Source organism: Dermochelys coriacea, chromosome 3, assembly GCF_009764565.3.
Source record: "Dermochelys coriacea isolate rDerCor1 chromosome 3, rDerCor1.pri.v4, whole genome shotgun sequence".
In the NCBI taxonomy this organism is placed as follows: Eukaryota; Metazoa; Chordata; order Testudines; family Dermochelyidae; genus Dermochelys; species Dermochelys coriacea.
This window is the reverse complement of record NC_050070.1, coordinates 58,377,459-58,394,248: the sequence shown is the minus strand read 5'-3', so window position 1 is coordinate 58,394,248 and position 16,790 is coordinate 58,377,459. Positions and strand designations below refer to the sequence as shown.

At 43.5% G+C, this 16,790-nt stretch overlaps 1 protein-coding gene across 5 annotated transcripts in view; it reads right to left on the bottom strand.

The window, feature by feature from the left end:
• DDX43 (DEAD-box helicase 43) overlaps positions 1 to 11,785 on the bottom strand; it is a 62,755-nt gene extending 50,970 nt beyond the window's left edge. For 4 of the 5 annotated variants that reach the window (XR_006279835.1, XR_006279834.1, XM_043510509.1 and 1 more), the window contains exons 1-7: positions 11,337 to 11,785; positions 9,618 to 9,673; positions 6,787 to 6,919; positions 4,348 to 4,500; positions 3,668 to 3,749; positions 529 to 685; positions 316 to 434 (exon numbers count right to left, since the gene is read on the bottom strand). Coding sequence is in view for 3 of the 5 variants with exons in the window: in XM_043510509.1 (XP_043366444.1) it covers positions 316 to 434; positions 529 to 685; positions 3,668 to 3,749; positions 4,348 to 4,500; positions 6,787 to 6,919; positions 9,618 to 9,673; positions 11,337 to 11,718 (1,082 nt within the window). In the remaining 2 variants the exon portion in view is untranslated. The remainder of the gene's footprint in view (positions 1 to 315; positions 435 to 528; positions 686 to 3,667; positions 3,750 to 4,347; positions 4,501 to 6,786; positions 6,920 to 9,617; positions 9,674 to 11,336) is intronic. The other variant, XM_038396180.2, reaches the window with a different exon arrangement.
• Positions 11,786 to 16,790: the final 5,005 nt, after the last annotated feature.

Sequence of the window (16,790 nt, the reverse complement as noted above, 5' to 3'; positions counted from 1 at the left end):
CTTTATACAGTAGTTCCATGAAGCTACAGAAAAACATGATATTGAGTACACCCACATTAGATATTAAAATATTTTAATGTAATATTGCTATAGAGTTTCTCAATATACTACTACATTGTGTTATTCAGACAGATCAGGGCTAACAGTTTCTGAAACCAATACAGTTAATTTTAGAACTATTGATTGGACTCTTTTTCAAGTTGTGTTTTAATGCCAATTAAGAGTTTAAAAAAAACAAAAACAAAAAAAAAAAACACCCCAAAACTTAGTGAGGCAATACAAAACTCAAAAAGTTTTACTCCATCAAGCCCTTACATTGGTTGTGAATCCAAATGAATGAATCCTGGCATTAAATAAGCTAACGTCTTCCCAGTACCAGTCTGTGCTATGCCAATGAGATCAATTCCTTGAAGTATGATTGGCCAAGCCTGTGACTGAAATAAAGCAATACAAGTGCTTAACATATGGATTGCAAATTTCTCTTTAAAATATAAAAAAAAACTTACCAGAACTGATAGCACACAGTACCTGAATTGGTGTAGGATTCTCAAAGCCAACTTTTCTGATATTTGCCATAACATCAGGATAATATTTAAATGCATCTTCAAATTTACAAACAGGATTGGGAACATGGCGCTTCTCACCTTCTTTCAAGTCATCACAAATGATATTATTATTTTCTTTTCTGTATAGAATTTAAAAATATTGATGTAGTAGCTTGAAAAATCAAATAATTTTTAAACCAAAACAGAAAAATATTCTAGAAATTGAGAAAAAACGGTGTGGTCTAAAAGAAAGGAGTACAGGTTTCTTGGGAAAAAGACAGCCATGACCACTCTTATGTTCACAAAGGGTGTTACTTGGGAGACACCCTTCCACATCCTTCAGCTCTCACCTTCACTTTTAGATACTCCCCTCCACAATTAGATGCTCTAAATGGATAATGACTATGCACCCTGGCCATACATCTGACCTGGACTGCCTCTACCTGAATGAACTATACATTTGCTGAGAATATTCGTACCCTATTGCAATCCAAAAGTCATTGGAGAGTGCCACTAACTAGTTTTAAATGGCATCCTATCTAGGCCTTCACCAGAATAGTGGTTGTGACAGTGTGGGTCCATAGCACTCCGTACGAACAAAACAACCACAAAGGTCACAAATTTAAAGTAAAACAAAAACATAATAGAACAACCTATGCCATATTAACAAACAGAAAGGTCTAAGGTTTCTACGGATATGCAACCTACTTTAACAGGCTTTACAGCACACTTGAGCACTGAGATATTTAAAGCTGTTATTTTTTAAGAAGTATGTACCAATGGTTTGTCTTAGTTTTTTCTTCTCTTCAGCCTAAATACAAGATTCCATTCAACCAACATCTTTGCTTCAACCAGAGAGGAGGAAAAGAAAATCACTTTCAATCTCCCCCTTTCCCTCATTTATACATATTTAAAAAGGAGATGAATAAAATTACAGAATTATTAATTATAGCTAAGCATATACAAGATGGGAAGAAGAAAAGGAAACACTACAGAATATTTTTACTTGCTCATAGTTGTTGTTCCATACATTCTCTTTTCTGATCCTATGAAAAGTTCCATACAGCATGGAAAAGTGGCAAGTAGAAGCATGCGCATATACTGCCAAAAGACAACAACTAGAATCCCAGTTCAGATTACATGTTATATTTCTTAAGAGAGACATATGGTTAGAGACACTGATAAAGCTGCTGGGGCACCACACATGGAAAAATGATAGCAGCCAGGGCAGCAAGGGAGGGTTGCAAGATCCGTTACTACTACTGGAGAGAGAATACTAGAGTCAACATGAGGTGATTGAAAAGTAGGATGCTCTGTGTACTTGATTCAAAGTGACTGGAATTTAGTGATTAACCAGGTTGGTACTTACCAGAATCTACGGGCAAGGACAGGGTAGGATGGCAGTGGAAATCAAAGTTCTAATTGCTTGGAAGATGTTTGAGTAAGGCTTCAATGAAGAAAGGAGAGTTCAGGAAGCATTTAAAGATGGACACAATGTTCAGAAGATTATAGCTTGAAGGAGTTAATGAACTCCAATCCACTATCTCACAATATGCTCAATTCCAGTGGGTAGACACACTGAAGGGTTTTGTGCACCAACTACACTGCCAATACCATCTTTTTGTAATACAAAAGGAAAGATTCTGACATTTAAGGGGAAAAAAAAAAAAGAAAAGAAAAGACTGTGGCCATTTGCCTTTTACAGAGATTACAGTCACCATTTGCTACCAGAGTGAAAAAGCAATGTCTGCTTGCCTAATGCTCAACCCACGTTGGATAAAAATCAACGATTTAATTTAAAAAATTGGATATTTTTTAAATTTAAATTAAATAAAGGGTTTTTTTAAATAAAAGAAACCTATTTAAAATTAAAATTGTAATTGACAACCTATGTTAAGGCCTAAACTTACTATGAGGTATTAAAATCATTTAAATTAAACAAAAAGTATTAAGCAGTTCATTTGCTGCCAAGTTTTAAAGAAAATCAAACTTCTGACTGGTGGAAGAGACTGCTAAGCACTTGCTTCCAGAGCTTGACGACATTCTCAATCAGCTTTTGACAGCAGTAACCTCTTCTGCATGTGCTGAGAGACAGTTTTCTTAATTTCAGTCCAGTTCAGTTCAGTTCAATGAGATAAGTAAAGAACCCAACTGGGAGTTGAAAAATAGGAAAAAAAAATAGGAAATTTTGTTTTTGTCTTCCAATCTATGAATAAAAGCTATGGGTCAGAGAATGAGCTAATTCTAAAATTTTTGAAGGACCTGGTGATCAGAGACAATTAATTCAATTCACTAACTACAGATAATACTTTTGTTTAATAAACGAGTTTTAAATGCAAAAAACATAGAATCATAGAGAATCATAGAATATCAGGGTTGGAAGGGACCTCAGGAGATCATCTAGTCCAACCCCCTGCTCAAAGCAGGGCCAATCCCCAATTTTTGCCCAGATCCCTAAATGGCCCCCTTGAGGATTGAACTTACAACCCTCGGTTTAACAGGCCAATGCTCAACTTTTTTCTTACATATCAAACATATTGAAGGTAGTTTTATTTAATAAAAAAGATAAAAATTTGTTTTTGTGCATTTTAATTGAATAATAATTTCCAGCCAAATAGAGCTTGACACAAATTAGTAAAAAATTAATCCAGATAATAAAAAACACCTCATTTGTCATTCTCCAACATAGTAAGTGTAAAAATTAAGAATCAGAATAAATATAAGATAAACTATATAATTGCTTAAGTGCGTAAAAATATAGTGTTTCCTCCTGGTTAGCAAAAAGCAGCACCAAATTTAGCAAAAATATATTTTAATGGTTACCAACCAGTGAGAACTGATCTTTCTTCATGAAAATAACTGATGCGCACAAACAATGGAAAACATAATGAAAACTGATATTTAAATCAAGGATTCCTGCTTGCTGATTTAAATCATGATTAAAATTGATGACTTAAATCGCTTTGATTTAAAAATCAATCCACCCTGGCTACAGCCCAAATAAAAATCTACAAAACTGTTAATAAAAAGAAAAGGTTAACATTTATACAACCCCTGTGTAACAATAAAAGAATTTACCATTCCAATTCCAAAACAAGCAGTTACGTATACAAACATCTTACCGCCACTTCTCCACTTCTTCTTGTGGCATGGAAGCAATCTTGGGTGATTCTTTGTAAAATTTTCTCTCGATTGGAGGCAAATCTTAAACAATTAAGAAAAAAAAGCAAGCTGTTAAAAAAATTACATTTTCCAAATTGGTGAGAGATGTGCTTATTCAGAATTAAAATATATAGTTTAAAACAGAAACAGTTACTGGTAGAAGCCTGCCAAAATTATGATCAAGATTTAAGATGGAAGAGCCCAAAACCCACATAACATTGTGAATCCTCACATCACTCCCTACTAAGAAAATTATAATAAATAGTGTGAGGATTCCTTGTCGGAAGCATGTAAACAACAAAGCTGAGGAAGAGATAAAACCCATCATTTTTAAAGTATTAAATAAACCACCTCAGCAAATTTTTAGTCTAGCTAATCGGAATTATTCCTCTAACAGAGATAATATGATGCAGACAGTTATACTTCAGAAAATTACAATGCTTAAGCAGTTATATTTAATTGAATCTAAAGAAAGTAAGAGTCTACCAGGAATTAATAATTCAGACAATGAAAAATATACATTCATTTCAACACATGATCTAACATTTTTCTATTCTGCATTTTAAAAATCTGTAACAGGCTATCAAGACTTTATATTTAAGATAAGCACACCAGACTTTTTCAAAGCCTGTATACTAACCAGCCCACTTCATAGCTTCATATTTAGCTTTATTTTCTCGAAGAGATGCCCAGTTAATTACTGATTTCTGTGGGCCATTTCCAGACTTGACAAGATCATGATGGCTTTCAGTGGAATAACTAGCGCCAAGATCCTTGGGCTGGAGGGAACCTGTTGGGAAACAGTAGCTATGCTTTATTTTTAACAAACAAAACCTTTCACATTTTGAATTCTAAGGAGATGTTATGTTTAAATAGAAAGTTCTTTCTTGGGACTTACCGTTAGAAGCCTGATTTGATCATAGAATAGCGGGGTTGGAAGGGACCTCAGGAGGTCATCTAGTCCAACCCCTTGCTCAAAGCAGGGCCAATCCCCAATTTTTGCCTTCATCCCAAATGGCCCCCTCAAGGATTGAACTCACAACCCTGGGTTTAGCAGGCTAATGTTCAAACCACTGAGCTATCCCTCCGCCCGAGGGAGATCTGATCTCCGGATCCAGTCTTATTATAGACCAGAAAGATCTACAAAAACTGTGTGGCTGCACTGTTGTGAAAAGGAGAGAACAAAGAGTGCTTCCAGCAATTTCTGGCTACTTAGGAGCAGTACTGACAGGTTCTAAATCAGGGGTCTCAAAGTCCCGGCCCGCGGGCCATCTGCAGCCTGAGAACCTCCCCATTGCGGCCCGTGTAAACTTTTAAAAAAGTTTTTCATCTGGCCCTCATGACTGCCGGCTGGGGGTGGGGTGAGATCGGGGAGGAGAGATTCACATGCTCCTCTCCCCAGAGTTGCTCCATCCTGCTGCTCCTGGGACCTTCCCAGGGGTTGCACTTGGCAATGTGTCATTCACATCGGGCAGCTCGGCTCCCTGCAAGTGGTTCCCTATCCCTGCTGTTGCCAGAGAGGAGAGACCCATGCAGCCACATGGCCTGATGTCTGCTGCAAGCACTGCCCCCCCGCAGCTCCCATTGGCTGGGGAGAGGGACAGAAGTACCATCACTAGTTGCTGGACAGAGTTAGCCACAGAGGCAGTGTCACTAGTCACCAGGCAGAGTCAGCCGGGGCAGTCGGAGGCCAAGAGAGCAAGGGAAAAGGGTGGGAAACAGGCTGGGAGGTGGTGTGAACACCAACTTCAGTGATATTATTGGCCCACTGGGAGGATTTGAGGACTGGCACTGGCCCTAAGGTAAACTGAGTTTGAGACCCCTGTTCTAAAGGGAACTCCAAGCAGTTCTCTCAACTAGAAGGAAGGCTTGCTGTGATATGGGTTCTTCAGGGACTGGGTGTAAACTGGGGGAAAATGGGAGGTAAATTCTTAGAGCCCCAAGGATCAAGCAGAAAACTATTTTCAACAACTGTAAGGAGAGAAGGGGGTATTTCTACAGCACAAGATAATATAACAGTTAAGTCACACATACCAAATGCATAGATAGTACATTAAGATTCATTAAATTTGAATATCTCAGAAAGCAGCTTTAACCATGACACAAAGGCAATACATATTTCATGTGATGACAGTGATTAAGTGAGTCCCAATGATAAACTGGGACAGCATAGGAGAAAATGTAGTGGTGTGCCTCATTCTCATGCTGCTCTGGGATGTTTGTGCATCTGAACAGCAGCTTTCAGTTCCCCCTTAGCTATGATACATTCAAAAAGTATATTAAGAAATCCACTATTGAGTATTCCTAGCTGCAGCTTTGCTCCTTCCTCAAAGATACCTGCTAGTCCACCATGCTAGGCATCTCACAGCTGCCCCTACCACCACAGTGGTACACTCCATGCTCCATTCCTCCTTTCTTGGAAATGTGGAACCTAACTCTCAGTTCTGAGTTTAATTCCTTTCTTCCCTTTTAGTGCCTCAGTCCAGATCTGAAGACATACATGGTCCTTGCCCCAAAGGGCTTTCAATACAAATAGACCAAACAAATAATAACAGACAACATAAGCAAAATGTTAGAACAGAAAATGTAGCAATTGATTATGTTTCCTTACAACATATACAGTAACAATATTCATTACATTCCACGCTTCATTGTGTGGAAACTTAACAGACCTCTTACTCTCTTCATGAGAAAAATAAATTTCTGTTAAGCATCAGTAAACAGGCAAATTATAGGGTATGTTGAGATCAGAGCTGTAGTTCAATAAAGTGAGTAACATGATGTATATTGTTTTGACGCATTTGGAGGCACATGGGATGCATTTACAGAGGAGTATTAAGTCTGTCAGTGCAAGTGGTATATGTATCCTCTTCTATTTCTTTGTTTTTAAGGATTTGGGTGTGGTATTCTCCTGAAGCAACTTTAGAAATTTTAGAAATCTCCTGTTTTTTAACAAAAGTTCTCTCTCTGTGGTACAGCATATATACAGAGGTATATTGTACATTTTAAAGTGTTAAGAACAAGTCAAATTTATAAGAGGACACAAGTCCCAAAAATTCCCCCACTGTAAATTTCTTACCTTTTTCAGTCCTGTCTCCAGGGTAATTTTGGCCATACCTCTTAACAAGATCATCTATCAACATTTTGGCTTTGTTCTGTGTATCATTACTACCAAAAATCTTTACTTCAGCTTCATATGCTCCCCTTATAACCTAAATTTAGAAAGCCTAATTAAATTTTTATATAGCACAAGCTTCATATACTAGAATATACACAGGTATCCCACTCCTTGATTTCTTCTTTATGCAGTCTCATAATTTCTCTGCCTAACAGAAGCCCTACAGTGGGCTACCCAAAAGGACTTAGACATCATAATGCCTAATTTTGGGGCACCTAGAAAAGTCACAAGAACACTGCAATCCACAAAGCCACTGTTAAGTGCATCAGCTTCCATATACAATGAATGGGGAGAGCTAAATGCCTAAGAGTATGTAGACACTTAAGGCAGTGGTTCCCAAACTGGTGTTCATGAACCATGGGGGTTCATGAAATCTTACAGGGGGTTTTGGGGAAAAATTCCCTAACGGCGGACAGAGCTGCCCCTAGGAACCCCGGACAGCACAGGGCCAGCAGCCCAGAGCCCCTGGACTTCCAAGAGCTAAGTAGATCAAAGCAAGCATATCTATCACATTGAGGAGATTTAAACTTCAAGACTCCTTATAAGAAATGGAAAAGGAGGTGGATATTTTTTGCTGTTTTTAAAATTAAATAGGCAGCTAGCACTGTTTTTAAAATTATTATGAAAAGTTTAAGCTTTGTTGTAAAGTGCGCTGTTTGCCTGGACCGCTCAAGACCTGAATGCTCATGTAGGAGGAACGATTTGAGTTGGCTTCTTAAATACCTTCATGCCGTTTCACATTTGATACTTCTTGATGAAGCACAGGAGCCTTGTCTTATAACAGGCTTATTCAAAGTGATACAAGCTACAAAAGTGAGATCTTGGAGGAGTGTTGCCGCTTTCATAATGTAGTAATAATTATTAATAAATAGTGTGTAATAAGCATGTCACAAAACATATTTCCAAGATCACTACTTTTAGAATTTATATTCAGGAACAGGAGAAAAATCCTTGAAAATATTTTTAGGAGGGGGTTCGCAAGACTTGACATTTTAGTGAAAGGGGTTCACAGTTTGTTAAAGTTTGCGGAACCACTGACATAAGGATATGTCCACATATGTTTGCGGGGGAGGGATAGCTCAGTGGTTTGAGCATTGGCCTGCTAAACCCAGGGTTGTGAGTTCAATCTATGAGGGGCCATTTAGGGATCTGGGGCAAAAACTGGGGATTGGTCCTGCTTTGAGCAGGGAGTTGGACCAGATGACCTCCTGAGGTCTCTTCCAATCCTGATATTCTATGATACATCAGGGGTTAGGTTGATATAACTGCCCTGCAGCCTTAGCTCGGTATTCCTATAACCTGGTCTACACGGTTACACTACACTGTTAGATCAATGCAAGGCAGCTTACATTGGCCTACTTGTGCATGTACCTACACTCAAAGTCTCTCAGAGAACTCTCCCTAACACCATCTCCGCAAAAGGCAGTAGGTATGTCAGTGGGAGAAGCGCTCTACACGGGGCGGGGGAGGGGATTAAGGCTAGTACAACTACATTGCTCAGGGATGCGGATTTTTCGCACACAACTGATATAATTATACCCAAGTATGTAGACCAAGCCTAGGTGCCTGCCTTGTGCATAAACAAAGACAGGATAATGAGTGACCGGACCCACGGTATTTCACTTCCCAGGTTGGTGCCCTAATCACCAGCCTACGGAGTCATTCTAACTCTCTGGCCCAATGTCTGTTACTTTTTATTCACAGTGGAACAGCCATTAGATGAGGGACAGAAAGATGGAATGTCTCTATAGTCTGGTGGTTAGAACACGCATCTGGAAGGTGGAAGACCCAGAGTCCAGTCCCCTTGCTCCAAGCACTTTTGTTATTTATCCATAGTGAAACAGCTCCAGTAAGCCCCACATCAGAATATCCCATAGCTCAGTGGTTAGAGCACTTCCCTGAGAGTGTCAGAGACCCCTGATCAAATCCTTTCTCCACCTCTAACAAAGAGGGAAGAACTGAAGCTTTGCCTCCCACATTCCATGCAAGTGCCCTAACCACTGGGCTAAAAGTTATAAGGTAGCACCACTACCCTCTATTCCGTCTCCCAACAAATTTTGAATGGAATCTGATCCAGTAGGCAGCCTCTAGGCATACCTACCGGATGTGGCCTTGCACTCAGCTTAGGCAGCCTGAATGCCTATCTGAATCACTCTGGGGCTTGAGTGGGAGACAGGCACCCAGACACCTAGAGGGAGGCAGCAGTATGCATGTCCAGAGGATGAAACATAGGCACCTAGGGAGCTTTTACATTGAAAACTTAAGTGCCAAGTGAGCCATTTAGGCACCTACAGGATTTGGTGGGAGTTCTGTGGATTGCAGTGCAGACAAATCTAGCATTTAGGTGCTTAAATCTGGGGTTTAGGTTGGCACCTAAGTATCTTTTTTGCTCTGAGCCCCTGTGTTACATTTAAAAAACAAAAAAAGGAAAATTTTCTATGTTCTTACCATTTTTTTTTTAAAAAAGAAAACTCTACATCACCAAACTGTTGTGTTACACCCTAAGCAAACTGTATGTTCACATCTTAGTTCTGTTTAGTTACTCTCCATGCATACAGGGACTAGGAGTAATGTAAAGGCATCACATGCAAACTCAAGATAAAGAAATGACAGATGAAAGGAGAGAATCTCTCATATCAGGGAGCAATCACTAGAATATATAGAAAGAGAAGTGGCAAGACCTGGAGAGAGCACTGAGCAAAAAGCTCTTGACAAAACGTAGTGCACTTTACCTGTATTTTAGAACCGGAAGAATCCTCAAGTTCTCTAATTTTAGTTCCAGCCCGACCTGTTACAAAATGCAAATTTGTAGATATTATACAAATCTCGACCACAGACCAACTTCTGCCAAGAATTGGAAATAAACTATTGCTGATCATTTCTTTATCATTTATTAGACTGTCATCAAATAAGAAATCCTTTTATTTCTTCAAAATGGTAGAGCATTTAACAAGAAATCGTGGCTTGAAAACACAGAAAAAAACCAGATGGCTTATTTGTGATCATTCAAAATCAAGACAGAAAAAAGTGCACGTGGAGTGGGGAGGGGGACCCACTGAGAAATCATGGTACCAGGGAGACACTTCAGGTTCCTTCCCTAGCCAGCAAAATTTTGTCCCCATCTCCCACTCTTCTAGATAAAAGGCATGCTCACACAGCCACTGGGTTGGCCAACAGAGCCTGAGCAAACCTTTTGTAGTGGACCCCTCCCAGGCAGCAGAGGTGAAAGTGGGTCGGTACAGTGTACCAGTAAGAAGTGGCTGCCATGGCTGTACACATCCAATGATAAAGTGCTGCCATGGAAGCCCTTTAACGTTGTTGCCCCTTCCTCCTTCTGGGCCACCGAGGGGGTTCAAAAGGGGCAGCTGCCCTAGGGCCCAGCAATTTAAAAGGGCCCAGGGCTCCCAGCCACCGCGGCAGCAGACAGAGCCCTAGGCCCTTTAAATCACCGCCGGAGCCCCAGGTGGCACTGTAGGGCTGGCTGGGGGAGGCTGACACCAAGCCCTGCCCTTTCCGCCCAAGTCTCCACACCGATAAGACTTCTAAGTTACTTTCACCCCTGCCAGGCACGCAAGCCATCGTGTCCTCAAGGTGATCAAATGGGAAATCAGGCAAGTAGCTGCCATGCACACAGCCTGGTCTCCCCAGGCTACCATGCATTCATTGGGGAGAAAGGCAATGCAGAATGTGTGTGGCCCCCTACCTCAGCAGGGACAAGGGCCAACTAGAGATCTAAGAGACCAAGCAGGTACCACACCCAGCCCCCATCAACACCCTCCGCCTCTACAGCCCATTAAGTGCATTGAGCTCATCTGGCAGGGGTGGAGATTGGGAGGGCAAAGGGAGTGTACCCCACCCCCAACCAAGGGCAACACATGGGTGGGTATGCAGGGTTATGTGCCACCCTTCTCCAGGTTTCTGCCTTCCATTTAGCACAGAGGTTTTCAAACTGCGTGCGCACGCAGGAACACTAAGCCAGTCCTGCACAGGTTTCAGAGTAGCAGCCGTGTTAGTCTGTATTCGCAAAAAGAAAAAGGAGGACTTGTAGCACCTTAGAGACTAACAAATTTATTTGAGCATAAGCTTTCGTGAGCTACAGCTCACTTCATCGGCTGCATCCTGCACAGTGGGTCTCAGCGAGGTGAGGGTGCTGCTCCCTCCCCACGTGAGGCTGGCCCGAGCTGCCTGCCTTTGCCACTCGCCCCCCCCCCCCCCATGTTCCTCCATGAGCCCTGGAGGGGGGGGATCACACCGTACAATTTGAAAACCTCTACTCTAAATGGGAGACAAATCAGGGGAGGGGGCACAAGTCCCTCACGTCGCCTCTGTCCCCTACAGGTACAGAAATCAAACTATGCCTATGTCACCCACCACCCTGGCACGCCTCCTAGGCTCGCCCCGCTCGGGAAGGACTCGGGTCTACCAGTGCCACTGCAGGGCCCAGTAGTTACCTATGACGGGCCCGATCATGGCGTTGTCCAGGTGGAAGCAGAGCGGCCCCCCCAAGCCCCGATCCTTGGGGGGGCCGCGGGGCCGATATTCCAGGGGGCCCGACAGCCAGGGATCCCGGGGGGCGTGCAACAGGAACGGCCGCGAACCCTCCAGCCTCCCCCAGCCGCCCTGGGAGCCGCTGCCCCTCCGGACCGGCCTCTTCTCCTGGCCCTTAGCACAGGGCCCCGTGACTCCGCTTCGCCCTCCGCCGCCCACCGGGGACGCTGGGCTCCTCCGGCCCTGGGCGGGGGCCACCGCCGGCTGCCACTCCGGCAGCGGGGGGCCTGGCGGCCGGCGCCCGGGGCGGGACTCCTCGTCGCTGTCCGCTTCCCAGTCCGACATGGCAGCGCCGGGTGCCCCGCGAACCAGTAGCGGCCTGTCGGGCTCGCGCTGCCTGGCGCGTGCTCTCCAACTGTCAACACGCGCCTGCAGAGCCCCTCCCAACAGCTTTAGGCCGGGAAGCGCTCTGATTGGCCACAGCATTTCGCCTCTATGAAATGATTGGCTGGTTTGCCTGGGCCTCTGAGGGATTGTCCATTGGCCTCTGGAAGCGGCGGGCGTTCCGCCGGGGGGAGGGGGCCACGCCCTGGGGCCCGGCCCGGCCCGGCCCGGCCTCGCCTCGTCCTTCCTGCGGGTTTTGCCTTCAAGTGAGACTCCCACAGGTGAGAGCCCGGAACGTCCCAGCAGCCTGCGAGAGGGGTGAGGCTGACCACAGTCATTACCGCGGGCTAAGGAGAGTGAGTATCCCCGGTAGGTCCGTGGGCCAGGTGCGACTGGCAGCCGAGCCCTTGCTGCTAGCACATCGCATTTGAGGAGCTGGGTCTGCGCCACCCAATCTCTAACTGTGGAGTGTCACGCACAGGCCGTGTAGTCGCCAAGCAGCAAATCTGCATCGCGCCTGAAGAGCAACGTGCATGCCCCATGGCTGCTGGATGGGAAATTGCTCTGTTCTGTGCAGTCACAACGCATGAAGCCCCATGTCGTGTCAGGCGTTAATTTATAGGAGTCCCGTTTGTGCCACAGCCACTGTTTGTGACATTCCCCACAGAACATGCTGTGTGGTCGGTCGCTAAGCAAGGTACACTGCATGTTCATTTAATGTCTGGGTCTGTACAGGCTGCCAGGTGCTGCTCGTATAGTGGTGCATTTGTTATTTGAAATGAATTGGGTGGCATCAGCCCAATTCTCAGTTCGGAAGTATCCCCCCAAAAACAACCAGCTACGTTCCTATGCCAAAAAACCCCTACTGCTGTAACTACTAACTTTTGGTCAGATTTGAACTTCTGTTTGGCACAGCAGAGAAGTGTGGGACATTAGGGAGCAGTTTAAATACATATTTTTATCGTAATGCCTCAGTGAGATCCTATTCCATACTCAGGCTCCTGGGCACTACAGTAATACAAATAAATAAATAAATAATGTATTCCTTGCTTGAACCTACCTTTAGCGTCTGATTTACCCTTATCCATATTCAATGCTTACTCGTAACACTAGGCTCATCAGGGTTGACAAAATCCAGTCTCACGTATGTCCAGGGCAAATATGTCCCAGGTGAGTGCCGTTGCTTTCTGCTGAACAAAAGCTTTCATTAAGAAAAAAAGTATGTTTTTAGCTTGAATGATTGCCATTAGCTTTCCAAATGCAAACAAGGCTAAGTCTATGCAGTGCTGTCTTCCCAAATCCTCAGACAGATTCACTCATCTCTGCTGCCACACTTGGAGCTTCCACCAGTGACAATGCAGTGAAAACCAGCAGTGAAAACAATCAAAACTGGCTGATATTCAGATTCCTGTGGTTAGCAGAGAAACAGAAGAATTACATAAATGTCATTCTTTTGCACCCGGAGAAGGCTATGATCAACAGCAACTTCAAGCACTGAATCTATTTCCCGGTCAGGGCTGGGGAGAAGGTAGAATGGCAGAAATACTCTTGTTGCACCAACCAGAAAGCTAAGAGGGAGTAGAGTAGCAAAGAAACAAACAACCATCACTACAGACAGGAGGCCTGGAAAGATGTAGTCTTCACAGCAACTGGGATGCTCTAGGAGGAAAGAACGTCAGAGAGAATCTCCCTCTCCAAGTTGGAGATGGCTGCAGGGAGAGGTTGGCTTCAAATGTATGAGACGGCTTCAAATGTATGAGACGCCTACTAGCTACTCCTCCAGAGCCTCTCTGTCACCTGTTTCTTCCGTCTCCCAGGTGTTCCCCAGAGTTCTCTCTAAACATGCCATGTAGAAGGCAGATTCTCTAGTTCCCATCCCCTCTTCTTCCTCCTTTCTCTGCTCTGTCACTCTCAGAAGCAGTAGTTAAAAGTAGCAGAAGCCTTTAGCACTGGAAATAGAGTTTGACAGGAGGGCAGGATCAGAAAAGAGCTGAGCAGATATCCACAGAATGGTGTAGAGGAGACTGTTCGGGGTTATGGAGCAGCAAGGAAGAAGTTACTCGCTTTGTGCAGTAACACTGATTCTTTGATATGTGTGTCCCTATGGGTGCCATGGCCCACCCTCCTCCCCTATATATTCCTGGGGGAATACTGCATGCATAATTAATGAGCTCTTCAGATTTCCAATTTTTTTTTGCAGAAAAAAGCTTCTGCCAAATGTTGCTGCAATTCTGCCTTTTGCCCACCAGAGGGTGCTGTGGTGCAAGAACAGCAGCAGCTCTCAGCAGAAAATAACTTCTGCAGTTCCACCTTTTGCTCACCATAGGGTGCTGTGATGATAGAACAAAGCTGCAGCTAAGGAAGAGAAAGACTGCCTTCTTCACAGTGCCTGTGGCCAGGTCAGGAGTTGGGCTATGAGGAGACAGATAGCATACAGTGCTTTGGGGGGGGAGGTCAGACGGGCTCATAAGGGGTAGTGGGGGAGTACAGACTGGGGCAGGCCCTGAATGGAAGTGAAGACACGGCCACGGGGGAGGGAGGTGCAGAGACACATGGGGAGGGTGTATAGGGAGACATAGAGACAGGGGAGTGGCTGGGTGGGGGCACAGAAACGGGGGGGGTGCAGAGCTACATAGGGATAGGGGGTGGCTGGGTGGGGGCACAGAGACACATGGGGATAGGGGCAGATGTGCCTGACTGACTGGGAGAGGATAGGGGTCAGCCAGGGTCTGCATGGGGGAAGCTCCCTAACAATCCCTTCCCACCTACCAAAAAACCTGTTCCATACTTTTCCCACCCATACCCATCAACCTTCCAAGTTCACACGCAGGCTCTTTCCGAGCAATTTACTTCTCTCTCCCTCAGCTCCTCCGTTACCCTTGACTCCCCCAAGTCTTTACACTGCTTCTGAGGGGTGTGGGAAATATGGTTCTGTATTGTAGTTTAAATGAAGTATTACTCAGAGTTCTGTATTAATATGCCCAATAAGGAATCTACTTGTCAAAAAACATTTCCTGAATCTTTTTTGTTGTCTGTATTGTTACAGACATACTTGCTGACAGGTATTTTGAAATAAATTACCAAAAATAATTGAAACTGGTGTGATTATATTGTGTTGTTTTGACAAATAAAATATGCACAATTTTGCAGAATTTTAAAATATTATGCACATAATTTTTAATTTTTTGGCACAGAATTCCACCAGGAGTACCTATACTTCAGAGTTCTAGTAGCTGACTCTGTGGTAGAGAAGGAGCTGAGGAAGGATTGCCGGCACACGCTGGCTAGCCTCGTGGCAGGCGGGGAGCAATGCGCGAGCTAGACTGATACAGCTACCAAAGTTCTCCGATGAGCAGCACAGGGATGCAGGAATAAGGAGCGGAGAACTGATAGACTTGGGGAGAGGAGACTGGAAATGGATCACTGAAGAAAAGGGAACAGAAAACTGAATAGACTTGGGGATGGAGGTAGACCTGATTACTTTTGTCAGGCTGCTGAATTTTTAGTCAGACTAGTATGTTTTAATAGGAGTTTTGGAGGGTTGTCTTAATCTTAAACTATAACCCTGATACTTTCACATTAATGTAATGAAGATTTTGATTTGGCCCATTGTACTAAAACAGACACAGTATTACAAACCTTTCAGTCAAATCTGCTAAGTATTTGAGGGTTTAAATGTGCCTTGTAGACACAGCCCTGCACTACAGGCAGAATGGAGCAGCACTGCCCCAAAGGGCATTCTGAACTCCCTGGCATGAAGGGGAAAATAGGTATGCAGCTATTTATGGGTGCAGGTTACTATCCTTGTATAGCCAGCCTGATCTACAGCAAGTGCTGCATGAGGGAAGCAATTTACCCTGTCTTCTTCTGCCCCCTCCCAACTTCCTTTGGGGCACCATGTGCCTGGCTGTACAAACTGTGTGTATCTCCTTGCACATTCACCCTTTCCCCTGTGTACCCACATAAGGTTGAGACAGAATCTAATCCTAACGGGACAGAGTATGGTAAAAGATACTGTTCTTCTAAAAGTTCATGATTTAGGAGTATAAATGAAAGGTATTCAGGGGAGGCAACTTGGCCCTTATATTTTTACATTTATCATAAAGGACTTTACTTCAAGTTTTGTAGTCCCCGTGTTACAGTAAAAATCACTAAATAATTTCATAAAATATAGGAGGAAATTGATTAATTTAAATTAAAACTCTTCATGAAATTATGGAACAATTATGCAAAGAAAAATAGTAAAATATCTGCAGCTGGATTCTCCTTCCCTTGTATCTTGTGTAGTCATTGATATCTGTGCAAAGTGGGTATAAAATGCTACCAAATCAGAATGATAACGTTTTCTGCTCCCTTTGCACAGATGTTAATGATTACGCAAAATGCCACACAGGGGATAATCAGGCCCCATATATTTATATACTTAGTCTCAAAGTCTGAAAATTGACTTCAGTAGCGTTCCACATGGGAGCAGGGATTCACCCATGTCGGTTTCTGTGGGCAGAACAGAAGTCCTGATCCAGGCCATATAAATTGATAGCACAGCACTAGATGCAGTTCTGCTGGTGGCCTCCTCCTAAAAATCCTGCTTCCTGGCGTGTTTAGTCCCACACAGGTGTATAAGAACTACGGTTTCCCCTCGCCTCAAAAATCCCTGGTTAATCACTGGTCAAAATGAAAACTGAGTGCAGCAACTATTGTTTGAAATGCCTTAGCACTATTCTTAATATCTTCCAAAATCACTTTCGTAGAGGGTTCGTATTCTGTGAAGGTGAAGCGGGTTTAAGTAAACCATCATTAGAAATCATTAGAAGGTGTTACACTGGCCTACGTTGTATGGGCTTTTTGGTCAAATAAACTTGTTTTGTGATACCTTGGTCAAGTTGAATCAAAGTCATATAAAACGTTAAAGAAAAAAATGAGCACATCATGGGAATTTTTCAGGTGCACAATTCTGCCCAGTCCTGCCTGAGCTGTATTCATATGCAACACCAATATTAATCTTTAATCAAAAACAAAACAAAAAATCAACT